General features: G+C 34.6%; 1 protein-coding gene across 5 annotated transcripts in view; it reads left to right on the forward strand.

The window, feature by feature from the left end:
• The window catches only part of dpr1 (defective proboscis extension response 1), a 550,132-nt gene that overhangs the window by 386,795 nt on the left and 142,144 nt on the right, over positions 1–21,193 (forward strand). For all 5 annotated transcript variants that reach the window (XM_067775269.1, XM_067775270.1, XM_067775272.1 and 2 more), the window contains 2 exons: positions 5,871–5,948; positions 7,985–8,117. In XM_067775269.1, the coding sequence (XP_067631370.1) occupies positions 5,871–5,948; positions 7,985–8,117 (211 nt within the window). The remainder of the gene's footprint in view (positions 1–5,870; positions 5,949–7,984; positions 8,118–21,193) is intronic.

Genomic DNA, 21,193 nt, shown 5'->3' on the forward strand with positions numbered 1-21,193 from the left:
TCCAGAGTGGGTAGACTCAATATTGGAGGCGCTGAAAGGATCGCAAAAGCGGAGTGAAAAAGTTATCAAATGCTTCAAACGCGGGAAGTCCGGTCACATTGCACGTCATTGCGATCTTGGTCTTAATAGTTCCAACAATGTGGGTGGCCGTAAACGCAAAGCTGGAGGAGATGAACAAGAGCGAGTAAGAGGTAGAGATCGAGAGCTCGATCCAGCTATTGAATGCCCTGTGATATCTGTGTTGCAAATTGGTAGAGAAGCGAGCAGTCTTACCGTCAGAGTGAATGAGGATGGTAAAGAAAGTGTACTGACTGTACATACGGCTGCATCTCATTCCTTGATCCGATCTGACTTGGTCAACAGGAGAATAAAACCGTTACCTGGAGCAAGGTTGCGTACGGTCACTGGCGAGTATAACCAAGTTCAGGGAGAAGTGATATGTGAAGTGTTGATTGGAAAGGTCACGGTTATACACAAATTCGTTGTGGCGAAGATCGTTGAAGAAGTCATATTGCGAGTGGACTTCTTGGTTGACCATGACATCAAAATCGATATGCAGAAAAGGGTGATGCGTTATAAGAACCAGGATATACCACTTAACTTCAGTTTGCAGAAAGGATTCAGTAGTAATCGAGCACTGGTGGAGAAGACTCGACAAAAACCACGGAAGTCAAAGCAAAGTTAATAGGTCGAATGGGCCAAATAGAGCAAAACCAAAAGTACCTGCGAAAGAAACACTGGCATTGAAAAAATCTCTAGGCCGATGCTAAGCAGTGACTTGAATTCACATCAATAATTCAATCATTATGTAAACGAAACAATAATTGCGTCTACACATATGTACCGTGTACGTATACGAGCAGCGGAGAATCAATGCACAAACACATGCATATATCTGAGCTACTCCTGAAAGTATGCAATGAGAGAAGCTATAAAATCGTGCAATTGTAGTTTCAGCTGAGAAGTTTGAGAGCTGATGGCAACTAGTAGATTCTGGAAATGGAAGCGCCTAGAAGATGCGAACGTTGAAATGAGAGAGTATAAAAAGGCAGCAAATGTAGAGGCCCTGGAATTCAGTTTGATTTGAGCTATCAATCAGTTTCGATTAAGACGCTATCTAGCAAGCCATAGATTATTTTGAAAGTCAGTTTCATTTAAGCTATCAATTTGGTTATTAAGCCAGCTAGTTGCAAAGTATAAGTGTTATTGTGAAGTACTTTAATAAAGGCCATTTTTCCATTATTCAATATTGGAGTTATTTATTCAACAGTTTAGTGATACGAACTTAGCAAAAGTGCAAATAAGAGGATTTGCAAGTAAATTCGTTACAATACTAAAATCAAAAATAGTTAGGTAGCTCCTAGGCACTACTCATCACACTCCTCATCAATCTAGGGCGTTGATCAGAAAAATAAATTAAAGCGTTGGGCGCGTGGAATTCCTAAAAACGTACGGCGTAGCATAACCTAATTAAGGTTCAGTCGGTCTTACTTATGCATATATGGAATTATCATTTATAAAGATAGGAGAGGTTGAATATCAGTAGAAATTCCACGCAGCCCAAGCTTTTATTTATGTTTCTGATCAACGTCCTAGATTAGCGAGGAGTATGATGACTAGTGCCTAGGACCTATGTTTTCTATTCATGTATGTAATATGTGTTACAAATATTAGCCAAATCGGGCCACAAATATGATTTTCTTTTAATATCCCGATCTAGCAGAGTTTTTTCTTTTTATTGCATTGTCATCGGGTGCAATTAGAAAATTCAAGTCAAGCTAAATACATCCGCTTAAAAAGTAGATAGGTACTTGGTGTGAAGTTACAAAGTTTCTGGTTTTTGGGGACTGCATGAGATAACTATGACCATGAATAACTTATCTGACGTATACGTAAATACTTAATGAAATTTGAAACTTGTAGCTGTTAAAAAAGGGGCAGAAATTTCGGATTATATGGGGTAAATGCTGTAGTATATACGACCGATCTCTTTGATTTTTCAGACAACAATATATTGTAACGAATTTTGGGAAATTCCTCTTATTTGAACCTTCTGCTAAAGTTCGAATCGCTAACTTTTTAATAAATCACTACAATATTCTGTATTGTAAAATGGTCTTTATAAGACTACTTTGGGAGTAGTGCAATTATACTTCACAATTATACTTCACTTCGCAACTGATAGCGTGTTCAAATTTGATTTGTCATTCCTCACCTTGCGCTGCTTTTATACTCTCTGTTGCCTTGTCCGCATATTTCTCCAAAGGTCTAGATGTTTCACCTTCTAGAATCCTCTGCTTGGTTACCAGCTATATACCTGTATATTTGTAGTTTTTGCGTTTCTCATAGTCACATGCGTGTGTATTTGTGATCAACTATTTCGGCTGATGACTACATCTGTGTGTGTGAGATAGCCTTTCGTCGCCTTCTCCATTAGTATTGCTAGCTTTAATGTGTACATGTACATAAGAGTGGCTGTTTCATGTTTTTGTTGTTACGTGATTATTTACTAACTGCTTAGTGCTGCTATTATTCGTCACAATATGATACATATGAAAGAATTTGGTGAAATTCGAAGATTCTAACTGTTAAAATGGGGCAGAAATTATGAAACGTTTCTTATTTGAACAATCGGCTGTATGGGATATATGCTATATATACCACCGATCTTCACGAGTTTTTCAGACAACAATATATGCCATATGCGAAAGCATTTATTGACTTTGAAGCTTCTATCTAATAAATTCAGGAAGATATTACAAAAAAAACTATATTACGAAATATCGGTTTTATAGGGGACACACGCTATTGTAGTCCAACCTGGTCGATTCGCACAAATGTCTAATCCGCCACCAAAATATATACGCTGACATGGTAACATAAAGTTATATCAAAAATTGAAAAACTTGTTTACGTTGAAATATACAGACGGACGGACGGAACCCATGTCCTCAGATCGTCATGCTGATCAAGTACAGTTAAATTGACCGGTCAATAAAAACCTCATATAGATTGAATGTGTGCATAGATTGAATGTGTTACCAGAATTTGTTCGATGACCAAACGAAAGAACTCCAATCAGGTACCAGGCTGTACCATGTTATAGAATAACTCCGTCCTCTTGGCAAATACTAGAAGTTTTCCAGGATCTTATTTAATTGCTGCCTCGAGATATGGCAAATCTGCCGCCCCTTATAACTGGAGCTTTGACCTGGTGAGCGCAGGACATGAACACAGAACGTGCTCAACCGTCTTTTCCTGCAGCTCACACTTCCTACACCTGCTGTTGCTGAAGAGATCCTACTAATAAGCATGTGACGCCAGAAGGCAGTGTCCAGTTAGTATGTACATCGTTAGCCTTAAATCTTCTCTCTTGAGAGATATGGACCACTTTGTGAGTCTAATATCATAGGCTTTGCACATGATTTTAGAAATTTTGCCGCCATGCTGCTGATCGAACATATACAGCTTTTTATTACCGGGAATCCAGTATAGATGTATGTTCTACCCTGAGAGAAGTTTTCCCACTGCTTCTTTAAATTCCAAAACACTTCTTGAAGAAGTACTGTATGAGAATATTGCCTTAATCGCCACTAATGCAGCTTAAGGACGTTTTGTTAACGATTTTTGCTGTTATAATTTCCACCTGAAAGACGCTGCACTTATCTGGCAGCCGACCCCTTCCACTAATTTGGAACCATCCGCATACACACGTATAGTATTTTCTGCCATTTCTGCACCGTGGCATCAACCCTCCTCCTCAATTGTGGCAGCGAGATCTCTTTGGATCCTGATCAATTCGATATAATTATTGGTGGGCCTGTCTATTCTCCTATAAGGACCTACTATTTTGAGATTCGTGAAAAACTTAATATACAATTTAATTTTCAAGAAGGGTATAAAAGGTGGATCTTGCTCCTGCTAAAATTAGTTTTGATAATATATCGAATTAACACTACCCTTTATTTTTTTTTTTGTGTGTACCTTTACTGTTGTTTTTTTCTGTCAGTTTTTTCTCTATTTTTATATTGTCAACTGCCATACAATTTTTAGCGCACGAGAAAACTCTTCGTTCAAAGTTTAAATGTAAATTTTTAAAATCTTTTTATGATACTTAATATTGTGAATTACACTTTTGTATATCTGAATCTGTTATGTTATTTGGAAATCCTTTTTATTTTTCTTTTGTTACTGTGAGGACTTTTTTGTTGTTTTAATGACCTTTTTTGTTGTTTTGATGACCTTTTTTGTTGTTTTGATCATTTTTTTTTTATTGTAAGTCGAAGCAACCAAATGATGTGGAAAGTTTGAAAAATTGTCCCTTGAAATTAGGTAACAAAATTCTTGTAAATAAATAATTTATAAGGCATTGCTTTTGTTGACCTCTTGGCACAAAAATAATGTTCTTATAATTTTTTGTTTATTATCGTTGTTTTCATGACAGGTACTGTCGCTACAGATTAGGTAATAAATGATGTTTTATAAATGTCAAAAAAAAAGGTTATTGAAAGTGATGATTCTTAGTTGGTGAAACGTGGAGAATATTTGGAATCAATGTAATTAATATTGTGAAGATAGAGATTTAAATGTTGGAAAAGATTCACTTTATATTAAACTGTAATTTGGGTCGCATTTGAATACGATACTTTCAGTTATTAGCGGTTTTACTTTCGTTGCTACTTTTAATTTTCGTCAGATGGCGCAATGCATAAGCGACTACTTTGCTCCCAAAGGCTAAGCTGAATGTCTGTGCATCATGCGAATATAATTTTGAACCCTTATTTCACCATTTCTTGCATCCCTTTGCAGGTTAAGGGTTAGAATATGCCCGCCGCATGCTTACACCGGTCGTAAAAGGCGACCATAAAACTATGGCTCATCCCTAGTTACTTGTGCGACCCAACGATGTTTTTGTTTTAAAACTGTACCCGCAGGGAGCAGGAAGAGCAGTACTGTATACTGCGTTTTGGTGCTGATGTTCTTTCAAAGATAAAGACAATCCCCGAAAGTTACATGAGCAACTTGGGGTCGCCAGGGCCTCGCCTGCTAAATATGTGTATGATACACTCATATTTGTAACAAGATTCCCTTCAGGTAGAAGAGGTTGACAATCAGGTTGCAAAAGCTCTGAAGCTAGAAGGCTTCGTTTTGCGCTTATCAACACCATGAATCCCGTTTATGCGTTAGTTATACTGTATCATAAATACTTGTATACAGATCTGATCTCCTGGCTCTGGGTAGGCGGTTTTAGGCATATTGCTAACTAGTATGAATAACCTTACATAATTCTAGACAACGGCAAAATTGTAGTCAATGAACTAGAATGTGTGTTGACTACTTTGGCTTTTGACTGCAGGGTCTTCATGAGCGTTTTTCTAGTTGCAAACGAGACGTGTGCATTAAAAAAAAAAACCGCCGATACCTGTTCTTACATATAGATAGGTTCAAATTTTTTTAATAGTTTCCTGAACTTGTACTCATTGTTTTAAAATAATTTTTCAGATTTTCTTATACGTATTATACATAAAGCTAGGAGAATTTCCAAACAAAATTTTCAAAATCAATACAAAGTTTGAAAAATCTATAAATTGTTCTTTGTTGACCTAAAATTGGTTGGGCTACGAAAATACATTCCCCAAAAAAATTATCTTTATTAAAACTTCTACATTTTATTAAAGTTTTCTCGAAATTTTTCAAAAATATTTTAAGGGTTGGTTTGCATAATTTCAGTTACTTCCGAATAATTTACGAAATTAAATTTTTTATAAGCTGAGAAAACAAATTATTATTTAAGAGAATGCTTTGAAATTTGTATTTTTTTTTTATTTCTTCTCTTTTGAAATCAGTCTTTAATTCTTTTTTCCATTTAGGTATCCTGGATAAGAAAACGGGACTTACATATACTAACAGCTGGATCGACGACATACACATCCGATCAGCGGTTTCAAGTGAGTATTTTTGAAAATTGTTATAAACATTTTTGCTTGAAACATTTCAAAATTATTATACTCAGTTGAGCAGAGCTCACAGAGTATATTAAGTTTGATTGGATAACGGTTGGTTGTACATATATAAAGGAATCGAGATAGATATAGACTTCCATATATCAAAATAATCAGGATCGAAAAAAAATTTGATTGAGCCATGTCCGTCCGTCCGTCCGTTAACACGATAACCTGAGTAAATTTTGAGGTATCTTGATGAAATTTGGTATGTAGGTTCCTGAGCACTCATCTCAGATCGCTATTTAAAATGAACGATATCGGACTATAACCACGCCCACTTTTTCGATATCGAAAATTTCGAAAAACCGAAAAAGTGCGATAATTCATTACAAAAGACCGATAAAGCGACGAAACTTGGTAGATGAGTTGAACTTATGACGCAAAACAGAAAATTAGTAAAATTTTGGACAATGAGCGTGGCACCGCCCACTTTTAAAAGAAGGTAACTTAAAATTTTGCAAGCTGTAATTTGGCAGTCGTTGAAGATATCATGATGAAATTTGGCAGGAACGTTACTCTTATTACTGTATGTACGCTTAATAAAAATTAGCAAAATCGGAGAAGGACCACGCCCACTTTAAAAAAAAAATTTTTTTAAGTAAAATTTTAACAAAAAATTTAATATCTTTACAGTATATAAGTAAATTATGTCAAGATTCAACTCCAGTAATGATATGGTGCAACAAAATACAAAAATAATAGAAAATTTAAAAATGGGCGTGGCTCCGCCCTTTTTCATTTAATTTGTCTAGGATACTTTTAACGCCATAAGTCGAACAAAAATTAACCAATCCTTTTGAAATTTGGTAGGGGCATAGATTTTATGGCGTTAACTGTTTTCTGTGAAAATGGGCGAAATCGGTTGATGTCACGCCAAGTTTTTATACACAGTCGTCCGTCTGTCCTTGCGCATGGCCGTTAACATGATAACTTGAGCAAAAATCGATATATCTTTACTAAACTCAGTTCACGTACTTATCTGACCTCACTTTATCTTGGTGTAAAAAATGAACGAAATCCTACTATGACCACGCCCACTTTTTCGATATCGAAAATTACGAAAAATGAAAAAAATGCCATAATTCTGTACCAAATACGAAAAAAGGGATTGTTTTATTGACGCGAAATATAACTTTAGAAAAAACTTTATAAAATGGTTGTGACACCTACCATATTAAGTAGAAGAAAATGAAAAAGCTCTGCAGGGCGAAATAAAAAACCCTTAAAATCTTGGCAGGTATTACATATATAAATAAATTAGCGGTATCCAACAGATGATGTTCTGGGTCACCCTGGTCCACATTTTGGTCGATATCTGGAAAACGCCTTCACATATACACCTACCACCACTCCCTTTTAAAACTCTCATTAATACCTTTAATTTGATACCCATATCGTACAAACTCATTCTAGAGTCACACCTAGTCCATCTTTATGGCGATATCTCGAAACGGCGTCCACCTATGGAACTAAGGATTACTCCCTTTTAAAATGCTCATTAACACCTTTCATTTGATACCCATATCGTACAAACGCATTCTAGAGTCACCCCTGGTCCATCTTTACGGCGATATCTCGAAAAGGCGTCCATCTATAGAACTTAGGTCCACGCCCTTTTAAAATACTCATTAATACCTTTCATTTGATACACATATCGTACAAACGCATTCTAGAGTCAACCCTGATCCACCTTTATGGCTATATCCCTAAATGGCGTCCACCTATAGAACTATGGCCCAATCCCTCATAAAATACACTTTAATGCCTTTCATTTGATACACATGTCATACAAACACATTCCAGGGTTTCCCTCAGTTCATTTTCCTACATGGTTATTTTCCCTTATATTGTCACCATAGCTCTCAACTGAGTATGTAATGTTCGGTTACACCCGAACTTAACCTTCCTTACTTCTTTTTCCTTTTTTTTCAATAATATCAGTAGTTCTTACTTAAATAAAAACTTCTTAAAATTTAAAGGTACTGCGTCCAGAAAATTCGGGTAATTGGACATTACAAATAAAATATCCACAGCCGCGTGATTCGGGTATTTATGAATGTCAAATAAATACCGAGCCGAAAATGTCGCTCTCATACACCTTCAATGTTATAGGTAAGTAAATGTATATATGCAGAGAATTATACATATATAAGTATGTATGCTATACTAGGTTGAGCCAAACAAAATTTTTTGAACAGTTTTATTTAGCTTGACTCTGTGTACCGAACAGAATTTTTTAATTGAAATTTAAGTAACTTCCCGATAAGCTTCAAGCATGAAACTTGGAATATATTTCAGAACCCGATGACAATGCAATAATAAGAAAAAAACTCCGACAGTTGGCGCAAGGATCGTTATATTAAAAAATGGTATTTGTGCTCCGATTAGGATCATATTTGGACCACATATATGACATAGAGATATATAAACCGCTTTAGTAAATATAAAATAATCTAAAAAAATATTTCAGTTAAACGGTTTTATTGAAAACAATAGTTATATTAAGTAATAATAATATCAAAAGATAGAAAATAAAACAATAAACAATTTTTTTAAGTTAAACGGTTGTATTGAAAATAATACTTACATTAAGTAATAATAATACTAAAAGATAGAAAATAATTATATACTTATATAGCTTTCGAAGCGCGCCTATAAGTATTCCGCACAATTTGAATTAAACAACATACAGTATACGACGTACTAGTAAAAAACCTAATGGTGCAAAGAGGAAAAGCAACAAAAAAGGCAATACTTTGATACAACTGCAAAACAAGGAGCGAGAATTCATATGGCTGAGTGTATAAAGGCATATGCCTGTACACTAGTATGAAGTACGAATGTTGGAGATTCCGAGTTCAAAATTGAACTCCCGAGGAGCTAGCTGATAAAAAATTTAAATTCAGAAGTATGTCTTGGTAACCATCGCCGCTTGTAAATTTTCCCTGGTATCAATAATAAAAACAATTGTATAAAGCAATAAAGCATGTCCAGGTAATTAAATACAAATTTTAGAAAAATTGAAAAAACGTCACATCAGGACGGATAAGGCGGCAACTGCTTATACTCAGTTGAGCAGAACTCACAGAGTATATTAAGTTTGATTGGATAACGGCTTGTTGTACAGGTATAAAGGAATCGAGATAGATATAGACTTCCATATATCAAAATAATCAGTATCGAAAAAAAATTTGATTGAGCCATGTCCGTCCGCCCGTCCGTTAACACGATAACTTGAGTAGATTTTGAGGTATCTTGATGGAATTTGGTATGAAGGTTTCTGAGCACTCATCTCAGATTGCTATTGAAAATCAACGAAATCGGACTATAACCACACCCACTTTTTCGATATCGAAAATTTCGAAAAACACAAAAAGTGAGATAATTCATTACCAAAGGCGGATAAAGCGGTGAGTTGAACTTATGACGCAGAATAGAAAATTAGTAAAAGTTTGGACAATGGGCGTGGCACCGCCCACTTTTAAAAGAAGGCAATTTAAAAGTTTTGCAAGCTGTAATTTGGCAGTCGTTGAAGATATCATGATGAAATTTTGCAGAAACGTTACTCCTATTACTATATGTGCGCTTAATAAAAATTAGCAAAATTGGAGAACGACCACGCCCACTTTTGAAAAAAAATTTTTTTTAAGTCAAATTTTAACAAAAAATTTAATATTTTTACAGTATATACGTAAATTATGTCAACATTCAAGTCCAGTAATGATATGGAGCAACCAAATACAAAAATAAAATAAAATTTCAAAATGGGCGTGGCTCCGCCCTTTTTCATTTAATTTGTCTAGGATACTTTTAAAGCCATAAGTCGAACAAAAATTTACCAATCCTTGTGAAATTTGGTAGGGGCTTAGATTCTAGGACGATAACTGTTTTCTGTGAAAAAAGGCGAAATCGCTTGAAGCCATGCCCAGTTTTTATACACAGTCGGCCGTCTGTCCTTTCGCTCGGCCGTTAACACGATAACTTGAACAAAAATCGATATATCTTTACTAAACTTAGTTCACGTACTTATCTGAACTCACTTTATCTTGGTATAAAAAATGGCGGAAATCCGACTATGAACACGCCCACTTTTTCGATATCGAAAATTACTAAAAATGAAAAAATGCCATAATTCTATACCAAATACGAAAAAAGGGATGAAACATGGTAATTGGATTGGTTTATTGACGCAAAATATAACTCTAGAAAAAAACTTTGTAAAATGGGTGTGACACGTACCATATTAAGTAGAAGACAATGAAAAATTTCTGCAGGGCGAAATCAAAAGCCCTTGGAATCTTGGCAGGAATACTAATCGTTGTACTACATATATAAATAAATTAGCGGTACCCGACAAATGATGTTCTGGGTCACCCTGGTCCCCATTTTGGTCAATATCTCGAAAACGCCTTTACACATGCAACTACCACCACTCCCTTTTAAAACCCTTTATTCCTTTAATTTGATAGATTTGATTTAGAGTCATCTCTAGTCCACCTATAGAACTAAGGCCCACCCACTTTTAAAATACTCATCACACACACACCTTTCCTTTCATTTCATAAACATATCGTACAAACACATTCTAGAGTCACCCCTGGTCCACCTTTATAACGTCCACCTAGAGACCTAAGGCCCACGCCCTTTTAAAGTACTCATTAGCACCTTTCATTTGATACTCATATCGTACAAACAAATTCTAGAGTCACCCCTGGTGCACCTTTATGGCGATATCTTGAAAAGGCGTCCACCTATTGAACTAAGGCCCACTCCGTTTTAAAATACTTATTAACACCTTTCATTTGATACTCATATCGTAAAAAAAAAAAACTAGAGTCAGCCCTGGTCCACCTTTAGGGCGATATCCCTAAATGGCGTCCACCTATAGAACTATGGCCCACTCCCTTTTAAAATACTCCTTAATACCTTCCATTTGATACCATTGTCATACAAACACATTCCACAGGTTCATTTTCCTACAGGGTGATTTTCCTTATTTTGTCTCCATAGCTCTCAACTGAGTATGTAATGTTCGGTTACACCCGGACTTAGCCCTCCTTATTTGTTTGAATTTAACATGCACATCTCTTTAATGCCTTCCTGATGGGAGTGGGACTCGTACCAATACTCCTTCAATGTTAAATCTGTTGACAAGCAGTCCCTATCAACAACATTTCATTGTTGCCGTGCAACTCCGGCTAATTGTACAAATTTTGTATATAATGCATTTTTAAATTATTTCCGAAAAGTAGCTTAAGCTTCTCTCTCTTCAAAGCATTTTCCTAATTTTTTAAACTGATTTACTTAGCTTCACAATTCATTATAATTTTAGCTCAATTATCAAAAAAAAAAAACTTAAATGACGAAATTTGATAAAACTTGTCACTGCTATTTTCTTCTTCGTCGCTGTATGTATTACGAAATGTACAAAAATAATAATTTTGTTTGTCATTTGAAGATTCCTATTTTGTTTCAATTAGTTTAAAACAAATTTTTTTATACACAGTCTGCTGGCATCAAATTCGATTAAATTACATTGAATCGTATTTAATTACATATGACCTATTGTTAAAGGCAAATTGATCAATGTTGAACTCATAGTAAACTAAAATTAAATAATTAGTAAGAGAGATTTAGTTCGAGTGCAATTTAATGGTATGTATTTAGCTAAAGTTTGATCACCCTAAAAATAATAATGAAAACAAAAAGGAGATAAACAAATTTTAAACAATACCTTTATTATATAAATTTTAGTACTAAATTAGAAAGTATGGGGCTTAAATTATAACCGCGGCAGGTATGCCTGTCGTAAAAAGCGCCTAAAATACGCAAAATATTTAAGGAATAGTGTAGCGCAACGTTTTAAGGGGTTGCCAGCGCAATTTATAACTTCTACAATCCAATTGTCCATCTCGCATACCAGTGGTGATAAGCGTTTCTTTAGCAACCGAGGCCCTGGCATCCCCAAATTCCATGGTATTAGAGATGGTCGGGATTGTTCCTTAATGCTGCTTGTTACCGGAACGTACCATATATATATCCGCAAAGAACTATCAACATCGATAGTAAACTCCAAAACCTTTGGTAGTATCTTTATCTCCACAACAGCAACCTTGGATTCTGATTGAGCATATTGGCATGTTACCTAAAATTCGAACTTATTAAAATATTTTCCTCCTATGTTGCACTGTTTCGTTAGCCATAAAATTGTGAGAGGTTTTAAGTTTGTAAACCGATACCAAGTTTCCAAAGATTGTACGTGTTCCATAGTTATTTCGATCAAAGGGCACTCGCCGGACATTTTTTCCGATTTTGTGAAGTTATATTTACATCTTTAGGCGCGTTATGAAAAAATTGCGAGAGTCAAATTTTAAGACTTTACACAAAAGTAACAGGTTTTAACACATTAACAGGTCGGAAATGCAGTTCGTGTGGTTGTTCGCTGTGAGCTTTGAGTGGCAATTTCACGATATCACATCATGCGTCACTCATATACGTATTTACATGTTGAATTAGATCAAATGATGAAAAAGATAGCATTAGCTGGCGTTATTTACACTCAGGGGTACATTAATAGGTATGAATGGATGTATGCATGTATGTGTTTTCATTTCATATCAGCTTCACATGCAAACATATGTTTTTCAGTAGTTGGTTAAGCTAAACTTAAACTAAGTTTGCTTAACTGTAGTAAAATTTAAACTCCATTTAAACTACTGAGTAGTTTTTCAGTCACAGTTTAAGTTCGTCTTTGGGGTAGCCTTTTTTGTACAGCAACATTGGTATTTTATTATCAAGATAATTTGTAGATACAACAACTGGATTTTGCTTACCCGACAAATATTTAAATGATATTTCTCCAGCGAAATATATATCTAGTTCCTGAGGTGATATCCAATATCATTACCTAGTTATTCTTAAACCAGATAGTTCTTAAGTTGATATCAAACTCATTATCCAACCACTATCCAACCTTTGAGAAATATTGTAAAATTTATAGTTCTCGAGTTGGTCTCCAACGTGATAAGCATATTCAAATTATTATCCAACTTTTGAGAGATTTTGAGAAATGTACAGTTCTCAAAAAAATATCCAACAAGACCTGTTAAATTTGAATTAGCATTAGTAATCAATTAATTAAATGCCTATGCCAATGATTATTTCAGTTGTTTTCCGTAAAAAGCAATTACTAATTTATTACCATTAGAAAAAAATCAAAAAAAAAAAAAAAAAATCATGATTTTTCCGATTATTGAAAAAAATCAAAAAAAATCTAAAATAATCAAAAGTAATCAAAAAAGGCGTACATACACACCTACAATTATCGTGTCTATAAATGTTTCCGATGAATAACTGGAGAGTGCGTATTTTTTTATGACAAAACAATATGCGCAAACAATATGTATGAGTAATACTACTTAGGTTGTTGGTTGATAGCTTCACTTGGAGCGATTCTCTAAGTTGTCATTCATCATCATGATTAGTTGTCTAACCAAAGGTTGTTATATCCCAGATAAAGATATTAACATATGTCCATGTACATTAAATACGATTAAAACTTCATTTTATTTCCTTATGATTACGTCTAGGATATTTTCTATAAAATCTTAAGTTTTGCATAGTGAGCCATATTTTAGTATTAACAACGGAAATTACAGAAAAGTGAGGTTTCGCCCCAATCTAATGTACATGCTCAAAGGTACAGTTAGAAAATGTAATCCTTAGTAATTTCATGTTATTTTTTATTAATTTTATATATATGTGTTTTTGTAAAAATAAAAATTGCACAAGTTGATGTTTTACAAGGAAGTAATGATGTTATGAAATGTGTGTCTAATTAATAATTATTTGCATCAATTAAAAATTATTTTATTAAATTAACATTGCCAAAAACAACGATATTTCGATGGAAACCAAAACTTAAAAGAAAGTAAAACAAGAGGTATTTATGTATATTCATTATCTAAAAAGTTTTTTAGTCATTATATAAAATTTACATTTGCTTGCAATAAAGTTAAGATTTCGAATGAAACGTCCGACAAAGACTGACGCCTTGGAGGATTTATAATTCCTGCAAAGGGAAATAGTCGCTCAACAGGAGCAGAAGAAGTTAAAGGCGTGTTGAAGAGTTTTTCAGCCCACCTTTTGTTGGAGAACATTGCCCCACACTGGCGATGATATTAAACCAATATTACTAAAATAAAGCGAACAATATGATAAAATTTGATTACAAAGCAATCAGTGCATAATCATAACTTAAAAAAAATAGTGGATATATTAATTTTGGATACAAAACAAAATTGGCTTGACTTAAGTATGAAACCATTATTATTTTATATAATGAGTGTAATAATGCACATGCACATTACCGGATAATATGTTTAGTTCAACACTCATATACCATTCGCCCTATATGTTGCCTCGGTAAGCGGTTACGATTTAATATTGCATCCTAAAATGTACTTGTATGTAGAAGTTATTCCGTGCATGCAAAAAACAAGAACTTTTCTTTAAACAAGGAGAAAAAAAATTAAAAATAATCAAAAAAAAAAATCAAAAAAAAAATTAAAAAAAATCAAAAATAATCGAAAAATAAAAAATAATCGAAAAAATCTAAAATAATCTTAAAAATCAAAAATAATCAAAATTAATTAAAAATGCCTTTTTTGATTACTTTTGATTATTTTTGATTTTTTTTTTTGATTTTTTCAATAATCGGAAAAAATCATGATTTTTTTTGATTATTTTTTTAAGCTAATTGAAAAGTAATCATTAAAAATAGAAAATAATGGCGTTTAAAGAAAATAATCAATGGAACGGCTAATCATTACCATTAATCATTATTTAACAGGTATGTGTCAACACATTTCTCCAGTTGAAACATTGTATATCGAGTGGAGGTTAAGTTGAAATAAATTTCCAAGGTGGTACAACCAAAGCCAACGGCTATCCATTGTGAGAAATAAACACCTGCTTCAAAGCATTAATGAAGCGCAATTTATCACAAATAAATTATATGTATATATTTTATTTAATTTTCGTGAAAATGCTGTAGTACTGGAATGTTACACTTGAGTCCAGACTAAGAACCACAAGTTGGGAACGATCAGTTTTTCAACTTTTTTCGCTTTATAAAAAATTCCCTCTTTTGCTGAGGTGATTCTGAAGTTTAGCCACTGTTTCGTAACACCTATTTAGATTTTGGATGTATGCTAGTTATCAACATGAGCTCTAATGGTACTCAAGCCGAAATAATTGTTGCGTATATTCGACGCCATTTCGATCGAATGCAAATCACTGATAGTTTAAATAGAGTCTGCAGAATAAGTTTAAGCGTAGTTTAGCTGACAAACTGAGTTGAACTTGTACTGAAAAACCGGGCTTTAATCTTTCTAATGGTTAAGTATGCATGAATCCTTTGAAAAATACTCGTTTATTTTGGTAAGTTTGTACGTTTCTATGTACGCACATGTATGTTTATGTTTGTGCACTGAGTACATTTACTCTATCTATATATATACAAAGAAAGATTTACATAAGATTGTATGCAGACTACGGACTCCAAAACTACTCTGCCAATTTCATTCAAATTTGCAGGACAGCTTCACAGCAACAGAAGATTGATTAACAACCAATCTTTTTGATAAAAAAAAGTAACAATTTTTAGCCTAAACCACTGATGACTGATGTTTTTATACAGTCATTACTGGAAGATGTTACGGCATCTTCTACTTTATATTGATGACAAAAAGTATAGATAATTTCTAATGTATAGGTACACGCGCCCATTTTTTTAATTGGCTGGGCGCCTCAAACTAAATGTATGGTTTCATGTTTCTGCATAAATGTGAATATACTTAACAAGTACGGAAGGCTAAGTTCGGGTGTAACCGAACATTACATACTCAGCTGACAGCTTTGGAGAAAAAATAAGGGAAAATCACGATGTCCTAAAATGAACCTAGCGTAACCCTGGAATGCATTTGTATGACATGGGTATCAAATGGAAGATATTAAAGAGTATTCTAAAAGAGAATGTTCAACAGGTGGACACCTTTTCGAGATATTGCCATAAAGGTGGACCAGGGGTGACCCAAGAATTTGTTTGTACGATATGGGCCCAGGGGTGTTTCTATAAAGTGTTTGTACGATATGGGTATCAAATTGAAGGTATTTATAAGGGTTGTAAAAGAGAGTGGCCCCTAGTTGTATATGTGAAGGCGTTTTCGAAATATCAAACAAAATGTGGACCAGAGTGACCCACAGCATCTTCTGTCGGGTACCGCTAATTTATTTATATATGTCATACCAAGAACAGTATTCGCGCCAAAATTCCAAGGGCCTTTGATTTCGCCCTGCAGAACTTTTTCATTTTCTTCTACTTAATATGGTAGGTGTCACACCCATTTTACAAATTTTTCTCTAAAGTTATATCTTGCGTCAATAAGCCAAGCAAATTACCATCTTTCATGCCTTTTCTCATATTATGGAATTTTTTAAATTTTTTGTAATTTTCGATATCGAAACAGTGAGCGTGGTCATAGTGGGATTTCGGTAATTTTTAATACCAAGGTAAAGTGAGTTCAGATAAGTATGTGAACTAAGTTTAGTAAAGATATATCAATTTTTTCTCAAGTTATCGTGTTAACGGCCGAGCGGAAGGACAGACGGTCGACTGTGTATAAAACCTGGGCGTGGCTTCAACCGATTTCGCCCATTTTCACAGAAAACAGTTATCGTCATAGAGTCTATGACCCTACCAAATTTCACAAGGATCGGTAAATCTTTGTACGGCTTATAACATTAAACGAAAAAGGGCGGAGCTACGCCCATTTTGAAATTTTCTTTTATTTTTGTATTTTGTTGCACCATATCATTACTAGAATTGAATGTTGACTTAATTTACTTATATACTGTAAAGATATTACATTTTTTGTTAAAATTTGACTTAAATTTTTTATTTTTTTAAGTGGGCGTGTTCGTCATCCGGTTTCGCTAATTTTTATTTAGTGCACATTTAGTAATAGGAGTAACGTTCGCGCCAAATTTCATCATGACATCTTCAATGATTGCCAAATTACAGCTTGCAAAACTTTTAAATTACCTTATTTTAAAAGTGGGCGGTGCCACGCCCGTTGTCAAAAATTTTACTAATTTTATATTCTGTGTCATAAGGTCAACCCACCTACCAAGCTTCATTGCTTTATCCGTCTTTTGTAACGAATTATCGCACTTTTTCGGTTTTTCGAAAATTTCAATATCGAAAAAGTGGGCTTGGTTATAGTCCGATTTAGTTCATTGTAAATATCGATCTGAGATGAGTGCCCAAATTTCATTAAGATACCTCAAAATTTACTCAAGTTGTCGTGTTTATGGACGGACAGACGGGCGGACGGGCATGGCTAAATGAATTTCTTTTTTTCGCCCATGTCATTTTGATATATCTATCTCGATTAGTTTATTGCCGTTATGCCTATCACACCGTATGCCCTGGGTTCAACTCCCGGGAAAAGCAACACCAAAATTTTAGAAATAAGATTTTTCAATTAGAAGAAAATTTTTCTAAGCGGGGTCGCCCCTCGGCAGTGTCTGGCAAGCGCTCCGATTGTATTTCTGCCATGAAAAGCTCTCAGTGAAACTTTTAAATTACCTTCTTTTAAAAGTGGGCGGTGCCACGCCCATTGTCAAAAATTTTACTAATTTTATATTCTGTGTCATAAGGTCAACCCACCTACCAAGCTTCATCGCTTTATCCGTCGTTTGTAACGAATTATCGCACTTTTTCGGTTTTTCGAAAATTTCGATATCGAAAAAGTGGGCTTGGTTATAGTCCGATTTAGTTCATTTTAAATATCGATCTGAGATGAGTGCCCAAATTTCATTAAGATACCTCAAAATTTACTCAAGTTGTCGTGTTTATGGACGGACAGACGGGCGGACGGGCATGGCTAAATGGATTTCTTTTTTCGCCCATGTCGTTTTGATATATCTATTTCGATTAGTTTATTGCCGTTACGCCTATCACACCGTATGCCCTGGGTTCAACTCCCGGGCAAAGCAACACCAAAATTTTAGAAATAAGATTTTTCAATTAGAAGAAAATTTTTCTAAGCGGGGTCGCCCCTCGGCAGTGTCTGGCAAGCGCTCCGATTGTATTTCTGCCATGAAAAGCTTTCAGTGAAACTTTTAAATTACCTTCTTTTAAAAGTGGGCGGTGCCACGCCCATTGTCAAAAATTTTACTAATTTTATATTCTGTGTCATAAGGTCAACCCACCTACCAAGCTTCATCGCTTTATCCGTCTTTTGTAACGAATTATCGCACTTTTTCGGTTTTTCGAAAATTTCGATATCGAAAAAGTGGGCTTGGTTATAGTCCGATTTAGTTCATTTTAAATACCGATCTGAGATGAGTGCCCAAATTTCATTAAGATACCTCAAAATTTACTCAAGTTGTCGTGTTTATGGACGGACAGACGGGCGGACGGACATGGCTAAATGAATTTCTTTTTTTCGCCCATGTCATTTTGATATATCTATCTCGATTAGTTTATTGCCGTTACGGTTTACCATTATGCGAAAAAACTAATATACTCTGTGAACTCTGCTCAGCTGAGTATAAAAATCGGTCGTAAAATTTTAGCAGCTTTATATGGATTTTCTAAAGATCTCTAAATGATCGAGATCTCATCAAGCCCATCTCAAAAACTTTTGTATCCGAAATATTACATTTTAATAGTCCATACAGCTTTATTGAAAACTCCAGTTATCAAGGTTATCGTGCAGTTAAATAAAGCTGGACCGACAAATTCGTACGAGTTATTTTATTATCACGTTCCTGGCTACACCTAGCGAGTTTTTTTCCTTGAAATGTCATTGTTATCGATTTCAGCGGTCTTATTGTGTAACTCAATACGAAAGATAATTCTTTCGCTTTATAGAAATATGCATGTAATGTAGCAGCTTGAGAGTCCAGTTGCACAGTAAGAAAGGCCCTTGAAGTAAGGTTTGCATTTGAAAAAATGTCCATAACTAAATAAATAAGCACAGTTAAACCTGTATTCCAATTTTAAAAATGAGTTTCACATTTACAATAATTTTCAATTCAAATTTTTATTATATCTTTTAAATGTAAATAATACTTCCTACATCTGCTTTCACTAATTAAGCCAAATATAAAAGCATGTGACGCGAGAAGATAGCGTCCAGTTAGAATACCAGTCATTAGTCTACAGTCCTGTCTTTTAAATGATAGGAGTAACTTTGTAAGGCTAGGGTTGTCGGTCATGTACAACTTTCTCGTTATCTTAATCTCGCCTAATTTGATTGAAACGTGAGACGTACCATTTCTAGCTAGTCCATACGTTATTTCATTCCCATCTATTCCCATATATCTTGCGACCTAATGTAGATTTATGTGTCTCCTTGTACCGACTCTTCGCAACGATTGCTTATACTATTACACAAAGCTAGATGCTCTGCTGTGAGATTTCGATTGAATGAAGATATTCTTGAAAGGCTCGACAATGCCTACGACAACTCTTTATATTCTAAGGCCTTTTCTTTACTTATAACCAGCCCTTGCAGTGGCGTGTCTACCGACTTCCCTTGTATATAAAATAAAATTATAAAAGTACCATGAATATTTTTACTTCAAATATTTCTATAAGAAAAATGCTATTCTATCTCATATCCATCAAACAAAAGAGCTCCTCCCATATCAATTTCACTATAAGTATATATGCACATACATACATATTCATTATTGTTATTATCTTTTTCTCATATCAATTTCAAAAACGATTTACGTGCACTTTTGTATTTTATCGCGACACGTCACAATATTGGATTCTTCAATTTCATAATAAATTTGATTATAGCAGATGGTAAGTGAGTGGGAGTGCAATCAACTCAAACTATTCACACATACATATGCATATCTATGTATTTGTCACACAAAACCTTTACTTTTACGTTTCAGCTATATAAACATGTGTGTGAGCTAAGAAATGTGAGAAATAAACTCAGTTTGGTAGCTAAATTGATTTCGATTTGCATATATTATTGACTAAGTTGGCATTGGTGACACGAAAATGAAACGCAAATGTGGGCACGTAGCATGAACACCCTCTAGGGAAAGTGATAAGGAATAGAAATTTTTATTTTAGAACTGGAGTTGCAATGGCAAATAGAAAATAATTACTGATGATACCAAACGGAAAGTCAAGGTAAAGAAAGGGAAGAAAAGGTAAGGAAAGCAAAGGAAAGGAAAGGAAAAGAAAGGAAAGAAAGGAAATGAAAGGAAAGGAAGGGAAATGGAAGGAAAGGAAAGGAAAGGAAAAGAAGGGAAAGGAAAGGAAAGGAAAGGAAAGGAAAGGAAAGGAAAGGAAAGGAAAGGAAAGGAAAGGAAAGGAAAGAAAAGAAAAGGAAAGAAAAGGAAAGTAAAGGAGAGGAACGGAAGGGAAATGGAAACAAATGGAAGGAAAAGGAAGGAAAGGAAATGAAAGGAAAGGAAAGGAAAGAAAAGAAAAGGAAAGGAAAGGAAAGGAAAGGAAAGGAAAGGAAAGGAAAGGAAAGGAAAGGAAAAAGGGAAGGAAAGAAGAAGAATAGAACGGAATAGGAGGGAAAGGAAAAGAAAAGAAGGAGAAATAATGCGTGGAAAGGAAAGCAGAGGAAACAAAGGAAAGGACAGGAAGGGAAACGTAAAGGAAGGGGCAGGAAATGAAAGGAATGGAAGAATAATGGAAGGAAAGGAAAGAAACGGAAAGGAAAATTAAGGAAAAGAAAGTAAAGTAAAGGAAAGGGAAGGAAAGAAAAGGAAATGAGAGGAATAGAGAGGAGAGGAAATATTAGGAAAGGAAAGGAAAGGTAAGGAAAAGAGAGGAAAGGAAAGGAAGGGAAACGAAACGAAAGGAAAGGAAGGGTAATGGAAGGAAAGGAAGAGAAAGGAAAGGAAAGGAAAGGAAAGGAAAGGAAAGGAAAGGAAAGGAAAGGAAAAGAAAGGAAAGGAAAGGAAAGGAAAGGAGAGGAAATTAAAGGAAAGGAAATGAGTTATTGAGTTTTCGCCATACTGTTATAAATTTGCTGTCTGTAAAGTTGATCGCTTAGAAAGCGACTTTTTCGACGAATTTTTAAAGTTTTATTGATTTGCTATCGAAAAGTATTGATTTGTTATCAAAAACTTAGCGG

The sequence above is a fragment of the Eurosta solidaginis genome, chromosome 3, assembly GCF_040869045.1.
Source record: "Eurosta solidaginis isolate ZX-2024a chromosome 3, ASM4086904v1, whole genome shotgun sequence".
NCBI classification, from domain to species: domain Eukaryota; kingdom Metazoa; phylum Arthropoda; class Insecta; order Diptera; family Tephritidae; genus Eurosta; species Eurosta solidaginis.